This window comes from Cynoglossus semilaevis, chromosome 14 (assembly GCF_000523025.1).
Source record: "Cynoglossus semilaevis isolate Cse_v1.0 chromosome 14, Cse_v1.0, whole genome shotgun sequence".
In the NCBI taxonomy this organism is placed as follows: Eukaryota; Metazoa; Chordata; class Actinopteri; order Pleuronectiformes; family Cynoglossidae; genus Cynoglossus; species Cynoglossus semilaevis.
The window spans coordinates 10,330,296-10,349,262 of record NC_024320.1 but is presented as its reverse complement, the minus strand read 5'-3'; the positions used below and the strand labels follow the sequence as shown (position 1 = coordinate 10,349,262).

Sequence of the window (18,967 nt, the reverse complement as noted above, 5' to 3'; positions counted from 1 at the left end):
AATATTTTGTCAATTATTCCATTTATAATTTATATATATCCATTTATATATTACAAAAGTTAAATAAAAAACAAATGTACTAACACTTCGTTGAGTATAAAGTCATCCAAATGTTAAATTAAGGTTGAATAAAACCACGGTGGATCAACAAATAACCATTTATATCACACAATCACTTTAGTCTAAACACGTTTTTTTTTAAATTCTCCAACATGCAGTGTAGCTGGGGAGAAGCACGCGACACCACCGATAGATGGCGAGAATTCCCTCATTTTAATTGAGCCATTGATACAAGATTAAATATTGTTGTTTTGTGCTTTTTTATGTATGTTAAGTTTTGTCCCAGTTTACTGTCGCCACCTGGCTTGATGTGCTATATACTACACAAATTGTGTAGTATATAACGTTTTATGCGAACGTCCAACATAGCAATTATTTCCTTTCCGCAACAGCTCGAAATAAAAAAACACTCAAAAGAAAAGGCGATTATTTTTAAATAACGTAACTGTTATTGTTTAAAACTAATATAAAACGTAATTGAAGGAACAGAATAATTTACAACCAGCAACACAGATACGCGTGTTGTTTCATTGAAATAGTCTTCGCAAATTTCTATTTTTACTAAAAACTTTAAACTTTAAAAAAAAGTTGGTTCACGAAATTGCCGTTGTCTTTTGTTCACCTTCTTTATCCCCAAACCAAAGGATGTTTTCACGACCATTGCACATGCGCAGATCAAATATTAAGTGGCGGCCATGTTGCTTGTCTGTTATTCAATTGGGAGAGAGAAAAAAATATACGCTTTTGAAAACAGCAGAGGGCAGGCAACAGCAATGTTCTAGTGAAGCGGCTCTTCCGGATAAAGGCAGGCGACTAGAAGTGAACTCGGGTAAGTCCGACATTATATAGGTTATTCTAAAGGTAAAATACTAGAAATATGAGTGTATAGTATATTTCCAGTGCGTACATACTTATACAGTACAGTACTGTAACCACAGAATACATCTTACAGAATATATAAGCCTGATATGCCGCCAGGTTGTACATAATATGACGACCATAACCAAGCAAATGCGGAAATAGGTTCAGGGTGATTGATGAGCTTTTTTCAACTGTTGCGTAGGAAAAGTTGTTCATGTGTATTACAAATGTCAAAAAGCTATTCATCTATTTGTTTTTAGTGAAGAAAAGTAGGAAAATACGTTTTGTATTATTGTCTGTGAGTGAGCCCTAAAAAAGTTTGGGAACCCCTGTGCTAACGCACTCTCAACCCTTGTGCGGTCCTTCGCAATTTTGTACACACCGTTTGTCCTTGCAATGATTTTCATCTTGTCCCAGAATATGAGTATTAATGAATATAAGGAAAAGGGATCACCTAGACCCGAAGGACTTTACAAGGGATTGGTTCAGGGTGGTATCTTATCGATTGACTGTAGCTTAAATGGGGAAGGGGGAAGGAAAATTGACACAAGGATCCACGTCTCCATATCCTCGGGCCTTTTTCCCACTGTAGTTATTTTAGGTGTTTATTCAAGGAATTTCCTTTACCCTTAGTTAGTAAATTCAAATATGTGTCCAACTGTCCCAACAGGCAAGACATACCTTTGTGTGTCTGCACTACCGGAAGAGACAAGGTTTTAATCAAAACCCTATAAAGCTTTTACAAATTGGGAATAAAACAACTTTGGTTGATTTATAAAGAGAACTACAAACAAGCCACATCCTATTATAGATTTATCTTGGATGAATACCAGTATTTCCTGTATGATACCTATATTGTGGAGATTACTCAAAACATACCTGTCTTTTGATTCATTTGACAGGTGTGTCTTTTCTTCGTCTCAACATGGGTCACATCTTCGTCTACGGCACCTTGAAGAAAAGTCAGCCAAATTACTTCCGTATGCTGGACAGGAACAATGGTAAGGCTGAGTTTCTTGCCTCAGCTCTCACCACTGAGAAATACCCTCTGGTGATCGCCAGTAAATACAACGTCCCTTTTCTCCTCAACATCCCCGGCCAGGGTCACAGAATCCATGGGGAAATCTACAAGGTGGATGAGAAGATGCTGAAATTCCTTGACGCCTTTGAAAAAGTCCCCAGCATCTACCAGCGTACTCTGGTCAACCTGCAGGTTAAGGAGTGTGTGGGGCAGAACGAGGGAGGACAAGCACTATCACCGGGCAGCATCACAGAGGCGTTTGTGTACAGTACCACCACATATGAGTCCAACTGGCCATCACTTCCAAGTTATGAGAGCTACGACTCCTATGGCGACCATGGGCTGCAATATGTAACCAGAGAAGGACGAGATTAAGTTATTCCATTAGCAGATTATAAAGAAGTTGTTCAAGACCAGTTTAAAGAATCAAGTGACCTCTATATTTTTTTTTTTTTTTTTTGTGACAGACCTTTACCTTATCTCTCAGGAAACCAAAAACACAACACACTTTTGTTTCTCAAACCCTTGTTTTTCTTTAAGTTTCTGAAACTGTAATTACGACTTGCACCATGTTTGGTAATAAGTACTCAGTATAGCTGTGGAATACACTAAAAGGTTTGAATTAAGTTTATGTGCTTGACTGGCCTGCCTGTCCTTGTCCATTATATGCTTTTTTTCTTCTTTAAATAAATTGTTCTGGTTAAAGTTCACCTGGGGGCGTTCAAAAAACAAAAAGTCTCGGAGGAACGTTTTGAATCTTAGTGAGAGAGTAAATAAACACAGTCTTATCTAGTTTTTATTTCATGAATTAAGATTTAAAAGAGAAAAAAAAGTGTCTTTTGGCAGTGAACCATTAAAATCTCTGTTGGCACCAGAAACGTATTAAAGGGCATTTTTTCTTTTGAGAAAAGTCGAGCGGCGACAAGAACAATGGATTTCACAGTGTATCAAATGACTGTACAAAGAAGAAAACATTTTACAAAAAGGTTTTTTTTACTATTTAAATGAAACTAAAATTGCATCAAAGTTATCGTATTCTTAGTGGGCTGTAGTGAGAAAAAACTTAGCTCAAATGTGCTTACTTTCCTAAATTCCAGCTCAGTTTTACACTAAAAAAATAAAATGCAAGCAATGTTTAAGATGGAAAAAAAAAAAACCAACCCTTCCATTGATGTCAGTGGTGTCTTTACGTTTGTGTTTGTGCATGTGAACATCACTTAATGGCTCTAGCTTTAATAAAAAAAACATAAGGTAAGTACTATGAGCAAAGCTTGTGTATGTGTGTAAAGTTTGTGACGGTGCAGGAGGACTTGAGTGTGTCCACCTATCAGAGGTGAGGAGCCAGTGTGTACTCAAGTCCATCGTCTGTGCAATGTGATAATGTGTTAAGGCATCGACCCACTTTAGGGATCAGTCTGAAGTCAGCAGGGAAGAAGGGAGGAGGAGAAGGAGGAGTGATGATGGAGCACCTTCTTCAGTAAAGCTCTTTTCTAGAGCTGGACACAGTATGACTGGAGGAGCAGGTGGCACTGCGTATCACCTCCATCCACCTGGAGATGACGAAAAGAAGGTTCATAAAGTTCAACCAGGGCAGAAATACAGATTCTGTAAATGTTCTTTATAGACGTTAAATCTTTTGTGCCTTGAACACAGTTTTACACGTTGTTTTTTTTTTTTTAGCAAGGATTAGCTGCAAGGTTTAAAAGGTTTTTTATTGCTGTCTTATTCGAGGTATACAGCTCTGGGAAAAAGTGGGCACCTGTGGCTGTTCTACCCAGAATCCCCTCAGACTCTCCTCACTATTTGCTTACGTAAAAAACGTTTTATCATAGTTTCATTGTTTATACTTGAATTGAGATGACATCACCAAATATCACAATACACAGATTAAAAATAAACGACTACTACAAAACCCTCACCTTTCAAATGTGTACTCGCTCTCTGATCTGAAGTAGTACACGTGGGACTTGAAGTGGAGTTTGAAGACGTAGTCTTTGTGGATGTTCTCCGACTCTGACGGGACTGTGACAGAGTAGCCCAGCAGAGGGAGGCTGGCCAGAGGGTAGTTGTCCTGCACGTCACCCGAGAGACGACAGGTCACATTAGAAACAGGCAGTAAAACACTTCAACCTCGTGCTCATCCCTGTGAGTCAGACCTGATGTGATTTGTAGAAGAAAAGGCTGAAGTTGGTGAAGACCACCCAGAGCTTCTGCCAGCCGTTACTGTTCTTGAATTTTCTCAGCAGGTTGCCAGACAGCTGGTTCTGAGGAGGTGGACCAAAGGACATGAGGACATGTCAAAAAAGTATAATTTCAAAAAAGATTTTCAGATGCTGACAGGTGCTTCTTTCTTGTTTTTTTTGTTTTTTTTTGCCTTTTTGCTGTGACTTCAAGAATTTAATCTTTCAGACTTTGTTCTTTTAACTTTTGTGTTGCTTATTGTCTTTTTGCCTATTTAACTTGCATTTGTCTCTTTCCATTTGACCTTTTTTTTAACCATCTAATGGTTTGCATCATTTGTCTGCCTTCATCTTTTTGATAATGTTGTTTGTATCCTGTTTGCTAGTTCTGCATTGACTTTCTGCACTGCCTTTTTGCATTGTTGTTCTGAAAGCCTTGTCTTTCTGTTCCCATCGCTTTTTCTACGCTCTGAATTGCATTTTCTGTGGAAAAATACATTTATCTTAGACATTGTTTTCATTCTGGCCAATGGCCAAAATAAAAACATCAACATTTTGCACTTATCTTTCAGTTTTTTTAAATTAATTCTATCTACTCATCAGGCATTCATTTCATCCTCAGTCAATGAGGCCACTTTCAGTACCTCTCCACTCCTGCAGGTGTCACTAACGGAAAGGCTGTGAATATCCATACACGGAGGAACATGGCAGACCTCAATGTCTGCTGAGAGACTTTGTCACCTCAATGACCGAACCATGTCCTCTTTTTTGCAATGTCAGGGTAAGACAGAAGACAGAAGACAGGAGGACAGGATTTGGAAAATTGGACAAAAATGGAAGAGAAGAAGAAACTGGAAAATGTAAACACAAACATGAGAAGAAAAGTGAGACACCAGGACAGAAAAGACAAACTGGACATCAACAGGTGACAGTACTGCACAACTAGAGGACAGGAGGAGTAGGTGCAGCAGGAGAGGACCTGATGGCATACAGCTCCGTACCTCCACAGCAATACTGAAGTCCACCATGGACACGCTGGTGTTACGGTGCCAGCACACGTGCACAGTGGTGTTTCCACGGTGACCCTGGCGCTCCAGGGACGAGCGTGAGCCACAGAGCTCCTCCTCGGACTCCTGCTCCACCGCACTGTCGTCCAGAAGTTCTGCAAAAGACAGAAGTGAAGTACGTAATCACTGACTTTTATTTCCCACAAAAAATATCTTTTTAACCTTCTAACTTTTTATACAGTATCTCTTACTTTGGCAGTTCAACCTGTCTCACTAGGTAAATTTCTGTGTTTCTGTCGTTGCATATTTGACCTTTTCTACATGGTTAGCCTCCGCATCCTCAGCTTAAACGTGATTGGAACAATTCCCACTTTGTCTTTTTTAAACTTGTTTTTTTCTTTAGCACTATGTCTCACAGTAAACACTGTTTGAAAAATTCAATTATTATTTTTAGGACACTTTGCAGATGGAAAACAACTAGCTACAAATTATCATGTACAGATAAAAAAAATAAGAAATGTTGCTGCTCGTGAGTTGATTCTATTCATCAGAGTGAAAAGGTCTTCATAGAGGTTGAGTTAGCAAAAGGACAACAGAGATGTCAAATCAAAAGGCACTGTACAGGACGACAGAGTGGCTCTATCATGAAATGCACAGGTCCGTCCAGCAGAGGGTGCTCTTACTGTTGTCAGAGAGGCTGGTAGAGAGCAGGTCTGTGCCGGGGCTGCTGCTGTGTTCGGCCAGGTCAATGGCCATTCTGATATCCTCTACCCACCGCTCCATCTCTGAGGCACAGCTGGACGCAGACAGAAAACAGAGATGACATTTTCTTTCCTCAGCGTAATATTTAAATGTTACATTAAATCTGTCACTGAGTCTCTGCAAAAAACTTTTCAGCAAAAACAAATAAAATGACATTTACAGCGGTGGGAATCTATGTGGTTAACTTTCAAATTAAAGACTCCTTAAGTGTTAAATCAATGTCGGAGAAGCGTCTGTGTGTGTGTATTTACCTGGCTGCCACCACCACTGACTGACGGTGTCCAAACAGGGTGAAGGAGTGAGGGACCCCCCATTCCTCCTCACTTTCTCTGATCTGCAGGAAAAAACAAACAACTCATTACTGACATGGTACAGTTCACATTGACCAAATATTCAAACATTTCATCAAAAATGTCTATAAATGAATGTATTTTTAAAAAGGTACTAAAACTAGAAAAAGAGACACATTAGCTAGTAGCTATACAATCCAAAGAAGAAGAAGATGCAAATTTAAGATTTGGGAACAGAGAATATATGTGTAAAGATTTTTTTTAGTTATATATTAACTAGGACAAATTTTGTTATGAAGATATAGGTGCAAGCTAACAACAATATCAAATTTACCTGAACAATGCAACTGTGTCCTATCACACCGTCCACTCTGTGGCGCTGTGACAATATAACTAAATATTTGTATAACCACTGATTCTGAACCATGGCAAAATGATCCAATTTCACTTGATATGTGGCGCTGCTCAACATAGATTGGGAAACCGTGGTTAACAGCTCTATCACACGTAGTAAAGAAGCAAGTTTTTAATGAGTTTTATAAGTACTGGTGCTGTGTAACTCATATGTACCGTCATGCCATAAAGAGGCAGCTGTCCGTGAACTTTAAACTGATTGGATGCTGTCATCCCTCGACTGGTGTAGACCAAGGAATCACTGAACTGTGAAGAAACAAGAAAAAATATAACATTGATATTTGTGACTTTTTTGCCATTGTCACTCCAATTGTATTTAACTGCATACCAGGAAAAACATCCTCTGCTGAAGACCCTTCCCTGAGAGTTTGCTGAGACAGCCGAGCCTGATAAACTCCTGTGAGTGAAAGACAGACAGTGGTCCCAAGAAGATCGTCATCGACAAAGAATCGAAAGATTCCTCTGGTTTATAATGTTTACATTCACATGCTGTGTATTTAAATTGACATTCTAGTATATCTACTTATTCCCTTATTTAGAGGTGAATTTTAAAAATGTTAATGTTAATTATCATACCCTGCCGCGTATAGCGAGGTTGTCGATGCCCATCAGGTCCTTGTTCAGCTCCAGAAGTTTCTGGAAGTTCTCCATCTTCATCATAGTGCCTTGGAGCTGGAGCACCATCTCAGAGATGTCTGCCAAAGCCGCTGCACAGATGAAAAAGACAGAGAGGTCACCTCCTTCACTGTACTCCCACACTGGTACTGTACCTGAGAAGCTCCACGGTCAGCGGTGGTACCTCTAGAGTCCCTGAAGTCGTCGTGAGTGGGTGGGTAGTGTTTGCAGAGCCTCTCCAGGATGAGCTTGTAGTGCAGCAGCCGATGAAGAGGACGGAGCAGGAAGATGTTGAAGGAGAGGTAACAAACCTTCTGCTGCTCAAAGTCTCGACACACGGTCTCCACCTTACGACTGGATCTGTTGTTGCCGACAGGAGGGAAACACAATTAACAAAATGCCAGTGGTGTCGGAGATCAGTGAAACCACCTCCAGATTTTGAGGCACAAACCACCTGCTGTGGTATGTTGAGAATATGTCCTGGAACTTTAGTTTTGCTTAAAATGACCGGATAACGAAAGTCAAACCACCGTTTGTTCTCAAGCTCTTGTCCCTAAAGTCATGCGACGTCTAACTCAGATTGTGGGGAGGTTTTTATGTCTTGCAACATTTTCTTCTGCCGATAAGGCGTGCTGTTGCTAAAACTTTGATTGGAAAACACTGTAATGACCCTGACAAAACCAAACCATATATTTAGTATGCATTTATAAATACAGCAGTCTTATGTCTTTACTGACCAAATCCAAAGCTGCAATAGTAAAAATCCTTGAAGGACAGAAATTATTACATGTAAAAATTCACAATGACCAAGTCGCCAAAAGAAAGTAGAGGCCAAAGAAACAGAAGACGTAGACATTTTTGTGCAGACTTTTTGTTTTTTTCACAGTGCAATAAAGAGAGAATTTGGACAGGAAGTGGTTGGGAGGAGGTCACTGAGGTCATCTTGCATCATATCCACTGACCTGCAGGCGCGTTCCAGTTCAACCAGGCACTCTGAATGTTTCTGTAGATGAATTGTCAACTGCTGCAGAAACAAAACACACGAGACAGAAGTATTGAAAGTGAACTTGTTGGGATTTTGACAGGACATTGTTGTGCAGGGAGACGTATTTACCCTGAGACCCTGGATGTTCTTCAGTAAAACATCACCGATGCGTTGATAGTCTCCTTTAATGTGGGCATTAGAGCGTCCCTCCCTGTGAGTCACACACGGGAACATTTAGAATGAATTTCCGTGCACCGCAGTTGCGATGGTAAAACACTAGATGTCAGCCTGGAGCCAAGGTTCTCACACTCAAAATGGAAAATCATGACTCAAATTCCGAGCATGACAATTTCAGTCCTTGGATGCTTTCCAAAAAACAATGCTTGTTTCTATGTGTGCGCGCGCACTTACATGCGCATGTGATGTATTAGATTACAAAACAAAACGAAAAGATTCACACGCAGAAGGAAAGTAAGGACTATTTTTGTCTCTGCGTTGAACCCCTCAAATTATTAATACTCCGCGACAAATCCGCTCGAAACGATCTAAAACATGGCAAAAATATCAATAGAATGGTCACCAAACGCATTATATATACAATCCAACATAAAAAATATGTATTATTATTTTATAAGTAGACGCCAAGTTATTAATTAATATTAAGCACAATATACTTTTAAACGTATTGTTATTTTCCACCTTGCGTCTTTGAGTTCACAGTAAGAGGCAGCAGTACTGACCACTGTGCCAGACGCTGCTCCACCTCTTTGAGGAATCCCTGGTGGAACTTCTGGATCGGTTCGTAGTTGGTGGAAAACAGGTTCTGAACAGACTCAGGGAACGTCTCTTCTTTAGCCGCAAAACTCAGGAAGGACTGTTAATGGAAGGGTGCACCAGTGCACGCGCACGCACACACGCAAACACACAGACAGACACACACACACACACACACACACACACACAGGGTTGGTTTATGTACTGCATACTTTTAGTACCAAAAATGTATCTTCCTTTTTTAGCTGCAACTTGTACAGCAGTTTTTATTAATGTGTTTTTTACCTTTTGTGGCCTATAACTCTTCTGACCTTTTCAGTACAATTAATCTTTTCCATTTATACTTTATTTTTATTATTTTCTCTTTTTTTCTTTTCTAACTCACTGTCACTTTTTTTTTGCCATTATGCCTTCCTGCCTTTCCTGTGCCCGGTCGCTCCTGACTCTCGTCTCTAGACTTTCTACTCTTTGCTTCTCTGTACTTTTTGTTATTCTGCCTTCTTATTTGGAACCCCATGAACAACGACACAATTTTTTTTTTCTTCAATTTTTCTGTTCTTTACCACTTTGTGGTAATTTCTTTTTTGTGATCTTTTTTTCCCACAATTATTTTTCTCCAATGCATTTTCCCCCATTTTCCTAGTTTGCCTTTCAGCATTTATGACCCAATTTCCTATAATAAACCAAACAGTTAGAAATCAGAGAGGGAAATAATTACTGGAAAAATGTAATTTCAGGTCAAACAGGTCATGTTTAATTAAACCTAATAATGCTGATGACACACAGACATGACTGCATTTCAACCCTGAGGTTGAGGACAGTGTGTTTAAAAAGACTGATCCAATTTGAGAGCCTGCCCTTTAGGTAAATAACCAACGATTATGATAGCCAGTGTAAAAATGAAGGTTTGTACAGCTGTTTCCTGGATCGACCTCATAGAGAGAGGAAGGGTGAGGGAGGGAGGGAGGGAGAGAGAGAGAGAGAGAGGGACTTACATTGACTAAGAAGATATGAGCGATGTAGTGGAAAGAAAATTGAAGGGGAGAGGCCTCTGAGGTGCTGGCCAAAGCAAATATTTAAAAGATTTTTAAAGGAAAGCTCCGGCACACGCCCTCCAGTCACATCAAAGACAGTGTTAACTACTGTGGAGAAGAGAAAAAACAACAGCCTAGAGAAAGAAAATGACCCGAGAGAGAGGAAATGTGATTTTTTTAAAACCTCCACCGTGAGGTCACAGGTCATGGTGATAGAAGAAAGATGGTAGGGAGTTCAGCTACTGAAGAAGGTTTTTCTGGTGAATAAAGGTCAAAGTGTCTCTACCCCGTCAAAAAGACTGGACATGTCTGTGTTCTCACCTCTGTGACGACTTGAATGTCTTTGAGGTAGGTCCTCTCTGTGGTCAACAGCTCCTTGGCTATGAAGTAGGCCTTGTCTGTGGGAAACTTCTGGACACAAAGCACAAGTGTGATCCAAGTGTCCGTCTAATAAATCAGTAGAGTTACAGCCCTGACATGCCCACCTTTCTCCTGGCCTCTTCCTCCTCGTCGTTGCGAACGTACCCAGCCTCCATCAGCAGTGGGCTGGTGAGAGGAGAAACCGGATGCAACTCTGGACTCTGGGCCGGAGCCGTGACGCCAGAGGTGTGGTTCCCCTCTCCGTTTACCGAACCGTTGCCATTGACCATAGCACGAGGACTTCCCTGGGCAGAGTCTTCAGAGCCTGGACTTCCTGTTGAACAGAGAGAGAAAAGAAGGAAAAAATGGAAACAAGACAAGAAACAGTGAAACAAGGAGGAAGAAAGAAGAGATGAAAGAAGAAGAAAAGGATGGATGGAGTTACGATGGAGCCTACGATGGGAAATGACTTTATGCTAGTGACATTTTCTGAACTATTTTATCCACTCTACTGTTGGGAACTTACAATGTAGACACTTTCAATAATCACTCTGAAAAGTATTTCAAGGTATTTTTATAATCCTACTACCAAAATGAAAGAGAAACCACAATGAGCAGCAATGATGATCAAACAAACACCAAACACTACGACCCCATGACCCTGACCAAGGCTCTGCCTGTACTTTGTCCCCAAATTAATTCTCATGCATGAAAGGGGTAAAAATGACAGAAGACAGAAACTAGAGACATTAGTTGGTGATTGGTAGTTAGACTGCAGATATTGATTGATTAATCAATATCTGTGCATTATACAGAAAATGAAGAGTTTCCTTCTTAAAGCTGTTTTGGCTGAGTTATTCCTAATCAGTCTATTCCACCCACAGTACAATGCACAGCATGTAAAGCTTTAGGTAATTTAGGAAACTGTGAACATGCACAACGTTTGGAAAAATAGATTTTTTTAAGTTCAGCTACCTGCTTTAATACAGAGCAAGTCATTACCAAATTTAACACAACATCTATGAACTGCAGGGCAAGTAACTTCTAACTATCCTTCTGCTCCCTGAGAAATACTGACGAAAACAGAAACACTGATGCACCAACAAATCGACATCCAGATTGTACCGCACAAAATAATACAAACAGAAAAGGCCAGACTCAGTAATACGAGATGTGTTCAGTGAACTCATCATCTTTCATCACTTGAAAAATGGGAGTGACGTAAAAAAGAAAAAGAAAGGAGTGATTCCCAAACTTTTTTAACCAAAGACACATTTTCCATTACAAAAATCCAGGAGACAATCCACCAAACAAAAATATCCACAAAGTACATGTTATAAAAAATAATGATGCACTCCTTTCAATTGACACACAATTGAAAGGAGCAGTCTGAAACCTGGGGCTGTTTAGTTGAACACCACCCTGAGATAATCACAGGAATTGAAGAAAGACATACACAGCTCTTCTTTAACAGTTTTTGTTCTCTCTTTTTTAAATTTTATAACCATCTCCTGCCCCTTTGAAATATTAGCTTTTACTTTCCACAGCACACCTGGTGATCTTTTAATCAAAAACTAACCACAGCACAGTGGTTGGGAATCACTGACCTAAAGAACACCACCTCCTCATAACCATTCAATGTTGGGCAGCAACAGACTGGAACACTGAGAAATGCTTTCCAAAAATCCTTGCTCTGTACAAAAGCACGTAGAAAATAAAGTAAATTTAGTTTTAATTAGACGATTAAATATGATTTTACTCGAACTATAAATATATTATCATCCCAACATGTACACCACTACAACTAGAGCCACTACAGAGGTTTACTACATGGTACTAGGTTTTGACCGTATACTTGCCCAGGTGCAAAGATCCAATGAGTCCACCGTAATACAGCAAACTGGATCGTGGATAAAAAACCACGGCAACTGAATGAGGACCTGTGACGACCAACGCCTTAAAGAAAACTAGCCACCACACAAAAGACAACTACGAAACTAATACGACAAAAGACATCACACACATAAAACAAACTAAACGTTCACACAAACAGTGTCCACAAAACAACAAAAGACAACTCTCTACAATCTAACAACAACCACACAAGGGACGGGTGGGAGTGTGGAGTCGATGGGAGACACCAGGATAATGGTTCCCTGCCAGTGAAAATCCTGGAGTCCCTTTTCTTCCAGCATACAAGTGGTATTTTATTGACACTAGTGAACACAATCATTTACAGTGTGTTAAGAGATGAAGTGGACAAAAACTGAGCAGAATCGGGTGAGAGAGGTGAAAGTCTTCAGGGGACAGGCTGAGCAGGAAAACGTGTTACAAAAAAAAAACAGATATTAAACCAGTGAGACCAGTGCATTTGAAGAACAGTGGACTGGAATCATGCAACAGCCGTGAAGCAGAGTCAAGCTTTGAAAGAGCAAATCAGTGTCTCAGTAAAAAGATTCCTTCGTAAGCAGGCAAGCTGGTCAGGTTATCTTAGCAAAAGGACTGGACTAAGGCCCAAATGTCCCCAGCAGAGGGCAGGATTTGAGAGTTTTAACTTTGTTCAAATTCACTTAAGACTAGTGGTTTCTTAGACAAGGTGTGGGTGGGTCCCCTAGGGGCTGAGGAATAAGTTTTAATTTTAATATCGTCTTCATTTGTGCTACAGCAAGAAAATTGCTGAATGAGATCAGCAGCTTCAAAGAGATTACAGTGTTTATATAACGTTCTGTGGCGTTTTGAAGAAATGGCTGTGAATGTGTCGGGGGGGGGGGGGGGCAAAAAGTTGTATCGATATATTTTTGCATAACCTGACTTATGTTACTCTAGTGTCACATGCTGATAATTTATGCCTCTGTGCCAGTGTACTATCTAAGCTGAACAAGTAGCATGTGTGTAGCATTTTGACAATAGCAAGTAAGCTAAAATATTCTTCTGGGTACACCGACATGAAAACCCAACATAACTTTTTCAGGGGTTAAGAGTTTTTTTCATGAAAATGAAGACCTAACATAACCTTTTCAGGGGTTAAGAGTTTTTTTCATGTTGTAATGGACCAATGCCTCTGTGCCTGTACACTTCTTCAGCTGACATCCAACCAGCAGCTTAGAGTACAAGCCATTCTGCTGTTGGCAGGCAATCTGAACAGACTGGCAAATCTGACAAATTACAGCAAATCATCTTAAAAAAACCTCTTGACATATCATGCTTCTGTGCCAGCACAACAGGTGCATTCTGTTCTTACTTAGTTTATACATATGTAGTGTGATAAAAGTATATAGCTCGAAATTAGTCAGAACTTGATTTTGCTAATTGTAACAGTAATTAAATACAGTCCACATGCTAAGCTAAGTTGACCAGCATAACGCTGTAGCTGTGAAGTTGTCTTCTAACAATCAGCAGTCATTTGTTAAAAAGATTAAAGTTGCAGAATGGACCCAAAATATCCAGCTTCAATTAACTTAAGGTAGAAAAAGCAGAATGTTACTGTAAAAAGCCATTTAAACTTTAAAATGTGATCAATTATTTTTGCCCTGCTTTAAAACCATTTACGTACAAAATTACAAAACAGAATTTACAGTTTTTTAGTCTGTTTCTATACAGTGCATTGAAATTTAAATATAAAAGGAAACGAAACGTTCAAGTGCAATCTGGTGACAGGCAGTGAGAGGAAAGACGAGATGAACTCAACTCCAGGACTCCAGAAGTATCAAGTGTGCATGTAAGTGTGTGTTGAAGTGTTTGTGTGTGTTCCTTCCCTCTCCTGACAACTGCAAGCCTTCTGTGACTTCAAGGTCCTCCAAAATCTACCTCTTATTTTTTAACCTCTGTACACATGCATCATCAGTTAAACTTGACTTTTGTCCCGTCTACCTTCACTGACCTCCACCCTGTCGTTCATGAGTGCTGGAGTTGAGTCGGCCCCCGCTTCACACAAAAACCAAAACCAAACACACAATCGACGTCTTCATGTTTTAAAAGGACTGGGCGAAGTGCAGTGAAACCAGTGCAAAGATCCACACGACGATTTATTTCAGTTCAATTTGTGGTTTCACTGCAGATAAGCTTTTTAAAACATTCATCAGAGAAACACCAGATGAAGCTGAAGCAGAGCAGAATCACAGAAAATAAAGAGCTCAGTTTCACACATCTGGTTATTTAACATGCATTAAGAGTTCAGAACAGAAAACAGGGGAAGGAAATTGATTCACACCAAAGAGAAAGAAAAGACCCAACATGCTTGAAAACAAAGCATTTACATAAGCATTTAGTTTCAGGAAGGAAGCAGCAGATTTGTAGTGACTTTAAAACAGTCTTAAACTAAGTCTTCTCAAAGCTCAAGACTTTGAGTCCTTTAGTGGCCAAGGTTAGTGTGAATGGAGCCTTCAACTGTGTCAACTACAGTGAATAATAATAAAATCCAGACATCCCAATTAAAAGGCTAGTACCTTTATGTTGTTGATGATTAATCTTTTAATAAAGATAATAATAATAATAAGGTGTTTTTTTTTTAACAGAGACCTATAAAATATGTAGTAAAACAAATGTGAATATAGGACTTTAAACAGCTCCTGAGGTTCATTCTGCCACCAGCAGGTGGTGAGATGACTGTGATGAGCCATTTTGTTTGCATTCCAATGTTGCTTGTACATTTCTGGACAGAAGTGTAAAATGTTTAACTTATTGGCTATAATTGCATGTTTCAATTCTACTTGTCTGGTGTTTTATCTGTATCATGGACTTTTTTAAATTCACTGCATTTTTAAAGTAAATTTTCTGATTCTGGATTAATTTAGAGTAGTTAAGATGCTGAATTGAAAAAAAAAATCAACAAATAAAAACATTAGAAAATAGTATAATGCACTATTAAACATTTATTGAATGTTTAATTTTGGTGAAATTAGATTGATGCTAATTAGCATTAACATTTTTGCCGCTAGTAAATAATTAGACTAATCAATGAAACATTTCTGTTTCAGTTAAAGGACTAGCAGCTGGAATCGTCCAGTGAGCGACAGAAATCCCTTTACCTACAGGACTGAAATTTTTCAAGTCTTTTCGACTATTTCTGTGGATCCCACAAAAGAAGTGTTCCGTTTGCAAAATTAAGTTTTTCATGTCAGAGTGTGCAGAGTCAGCAAATGACAGTGATGAGGATGACAAAGCAGAACTTCAATAAAATAAACTCCAGAACAGAAGAGCAAACAGCAGCCAGAGTATGTGAGCAGTCGTTTCTCTGTTGACGTGCAATGGAGTCGATGCCAAGTGTCAAGCCAAGCAAAGCAAACATCTGTGGGTGGTCACAGGAGGACAGACGGTAACTGACAGCTTCTCGTGTGCAAAAAGTAGGAAATAAACCTAGTGCAAGAAAGACTGGAGAGTAGAAAAGTACAAGTTGAGGGAATTATAAATAACCCTGTGTAGAAATCTATTAGAAAAGTTATTTTCTTACAGAACATGTTCCTACAAAACACACATACACAACACAGAGCCGGACCAACAACAAACACACACGGACACGGACGGAAAAAATGGAAGGTGCTCTAAAGAAAAAAGGATGGAGGGAGGAACGGCCCTTCTCTCCAGCACACACTTCCTCCAACACGTAAACACGATGTCTACAAGACTGATGCATTACTCTACGAGAACAAACCCCAGTCCTAAAGAGTTCTAAGACAATATATATCTGCACAAAACCCATGTGCGACTTCTTCGTTGCTTGATTCAGTTGCAATTAACCTTTTTAAAATGCAGAGTTGGTTAGTGTTTAAAACAGGGGGTCAATCACTCAATCTCTTGAGAGGTCAAAAACCATTAATATCCAAACAAAATTACAGAGCTTCTCTGTATCACAGGCCGGTCACAGAAGTCAGCGTGCATTATGGGAGTCGTAGTTCATTGCAATCATACGGTTGATTTGAGTGGGAGTGAGAGGAACTGAAACTGTGAACTTCTCACCTTGCATATGTTATGCACATGTAATTCGATCGGAGAGTTTAGGTCTGGTGGACCACATAAAAACAACGTGGTGGACCAGATTTGGCACACAGGCCAAGAGTTTGACATATGTGGTTCAGCGCAACATGCAGCTGCATCAATCACAGTAACACAGCATCTAATGAAGAAATTGAATGCGGATTCTTGATCTGTTCTCCTATCAATGGTAATCCTAGATTGGACTTCTAGCTATTTTACTGCTTTAAAGCCTTTCTATTGCACAGGACGACAGTCAAATACTCTAAACGGAGACACTACATTCAGGAAAACACCAACTACAAATAAAAGGCAGCAGGTCTAACTACCTCTGAGCTTTTAGGAAAAAAATCCACATCTTATCTGACATCAAAGCGATCCAGAAATCATCATTACATCTTTCTGTAGAACCACAACACAAATCAGCTTCCCTTCATTTACAAAACAAACAATAATCACAATTTCTCCCAAATATGGTAATATAAAATACAAGTCTATGTTTGCTACAAAATCTACGATACTCTACATAAGGTTATGGCACATTGTAAAAAAAGCGTCTCCCTCTTCTCTACTGCCACTGATGCTCAACAGCTTCAACCATTTCAACTTTCATTAACATTTTCTTATTATTAATGGTTTTTAAGAGACTTTGACCATAGTAGTTTAACAGATATTTCTGTTTGTTTTTTAAGGAACTCATCTGTTACGACTATATCTAAAAGTGGGGTTAAAAATGTTTTCAAAAGTCCTCTCAGTTCTAAAGTTGTATCACAATTGATCTGCTCTAAATCTTCAAAAATACTACAACAATTACCAAAATTGCCATATTACCAGATTGGTAATAGTTAAAATGTTATAAAATTATATTAAATTATATATTCTTTATAATTATATAAAGAATATTCTTATCACAATAATGGATTATTTGAAGCTCGGCAACTTTACCCATTATTCTGCTCAACAACTGAACACCCGCCCACTTCCGTCCTCCTCATTAAAGCGGTAACGCCTCTGTTCCTCCACCACATTGTGCACCCCCCCACCCAGCGGCAGGCTTCCGAGCGAGAAGTTGCTGTTCTTTAGCGGAGACGAATTCTCAACGTTACCATTAACGGAATTTAGAGAACTCAGAACAGCGGGGTTGCCGTACATTAATGGCTGGCCGAATGTGCTACTACCTACGTCTGACTCAGTGTCACTTGTGTCAGAGCCACTGCTCGTGGACCCGTCTATCATCTGGACAGATTGGTTGGCATCGCTGTGATTACTCGGTTTTCTTTGTGGGCCAAACAAGTGCTTTGGGGTTTCTGGTTTTGTCAGACCAGAAATCCCGAGGTTTGCCGTGTGGTTGCCGTTAGTTAGGATCATTCTACGCTCCACTGGGGCGGAACATGGAGCCTGGGTGTACTGGCCCAAACGGCTGGGGTCACGATGGTGGATCGGAGTGGACGTAACTTGGCTGAGGATAAAGGGATCTGTATCAGATCGGTTCCTCATGTTGTTGTTGGTGTACAGTTTGGACACCTGTGGTGGCGTGCGGTTGGAGAGGATCGGGGAGTAGCTGCCGTAGTGGTTGAGAGGTTGGAATGACAGTGGAACAGTGGGAGATTCTGGACTTGGATGTTTACTGAAACTATGCCCACCGTTGTCCCAACGAGTGCCCGAGCGAGGCTGCCCGTGACCGTTTGTCATTTCTGCGTGACTCAAAGAGTTAGTGCGGTGGTGAAAGCTGCGAATCACTGGGCTGGAACACTGACTACGCGTTCCAGAACCGAATGGCCGACCCACCACAGCACCTCGTACCTCACGACCCTGAAAGATCTCATCCAACAATGTGCTGTGGAGTGGAGCCCGGGCATGAAACGACCCCCCGTTAGACAACACTTCATCATCCGTCAGTTCGTGGCTCAGACTGAATTTTGGCTGCTCTATATTAGATCTATTACCCAGCATACCCTGCTGCTGCGGCTGCATTAACCCCTGGTGATTAGTGTGATAAAACCCATTTACAGGCCCGAACAGGTTGCCTACTTGCCCCCCGTTTCGACTTGCCCCTATCTTATAACTTAACATGGCAGGCTCATCCTCATTGCTGTCATTTGCATTGCTGTGGCCCACGTGGGCCCTGTGGCCCTTTGCTGCTTCACATTCACTGTCTATGTCGCTGCAGTCTATGTATGGAATAGAGGAGCTGCTGCCTTTGTTTGCCCTGCTGGATGGACCTGGGTTGAGGAGCTGCTGCTCCGGTGCTGATCCAACGCCGTTGTGATTCCGTCTGGAATGGAGTGGGTCTGAGCCAGGCGCCACCAGGATGTCCTGGAACCCATTGGTGGGGGCAGAAACCAGTCCTGGATCTCCTGCACTGTTGAGTTCAGCTTGATGGTTAAACCTGGCCGAGTCGGGCTGGTCTGCCAACGGGAGTGAGAGTGAACTCTGCAGATGGAAAAGGGGGAAAAGGAAAACAAAAAGAGAGTTAAACTGGGATGAGCTCATCCTAATCCAAGCCACCTTACACAGGGCTGTAAAACTGCCCCGGTGAGAGACACAGGTCACTGCGAGATGATGCCATTAAAACCACACTGGCTGCAAAATCAGGGATTACTGCCAAAAACGGTTTAAACCTGAAAGAGAGCA

At 40.5% G+C, this 18,967-nt stretch overlaps 2 protein-coding genes across 4 annotated transcripts in view; one reads left to right on the top strand and one right to left on the bottom strand.

Moving 5' to 3' along the window:
* The first annotated feature begins 735 nt into the window (after positions 1-735).
* On the top strand, positions 736-2,820 carry LOC103389510 (gamma-glutamylaminecyclotransferase B). The gene is made up of 2 exons (XM_008324943.3): positions 736-889; positions 1,824-2,820. The coding sequence occupies exon 2, from the start codon at positions 1,847-1,849 to the stop codon at positions 2,315-2,317; it is 471 nt and encodes a 156-aa protein (XP_008323165.1). The 5' UTR covers positions 736-889; positions 1,824-1,846; the 3' UTR covers positions 2,318-2,820.
* Positions 2,467-18,967, bottom strand: part of LOC103389511 (FERM, ARHGEF and pleckstrin domain-containing protein 1-like) — a 48,893-nt gene continuing 32,392 nt past the window's right edge. For 2 of the 3 annotated variants that reach the window (XM_008324944.3, XM_017038554.2), the window contains exons 13-28: positions 18,556-18,766; positions 10,489-10,697; positions 10,325-10,414; positions 8,936-9,069; positions 8,325-8,406; positions 8,173-8,234; positions 7,395-7,570; positions 7,172-7,302; positions 6,924-6,992; positions 6,752-6,841; positions 6,143-6,225; positions 5,813-5,925; positions 5,124-5,284; positions 4,099-4,206; positions 3,862-4,013; positions 2,467-3,492 (exon numbers count right to left, since the gene is read on the bottom strand). In XM_008324944.3, coding sequence (XP_008323166.1) covers positions 3,417-3,492; positions 3,862-4,013; positions 4,099-4,206; positions 5,124-5,284; positions 5,813-5,925; positions 6,143-6,225; positions 6,752-6,841; positions 6,924-6,992; positions 7,172-7,302; positions 7,395-7,570; positions 8,173-8,234; positions 8,325-8,406; positions 8,936-9,069; positions 10,325-10,414; positions 10,489-10,697; positions 18,556-18,766 — 1,947 coding nt within the window. In that variant the 3' untranslated portion in view covers positions 2,467-3,416. The remainder of the gene's footprint in view (positions 3,493-3,861; positions 4,014-4,098; positions 4,207-5,123; positions 5,285-5,812; positions 5,926-6,142; positions 6,226-6,751; positions 6,842-6,923; positions 6,993-7,171; positions 7,303-7,394; positions 7,571-8,172; positions 8,235-8,324; positions 8,407-8,935; positions 9,070-10,324; positions 10,415-10,488; positions 10,698-18,555; positions 18,767-18,967) is intronic. The other variant, XM_017038555.2, reaches the window with a different exon arrangement.

Bases quoted from the DNA above. Each gene is read 5' to 3' on its own strand.
- LOC103389510 (XM_008324943.3), top strand. From the start codon at position 1,847: ATGGGTCACATCTTCGTCTACGGCACCTTGAAGAAAAGTCAGCCAAAT.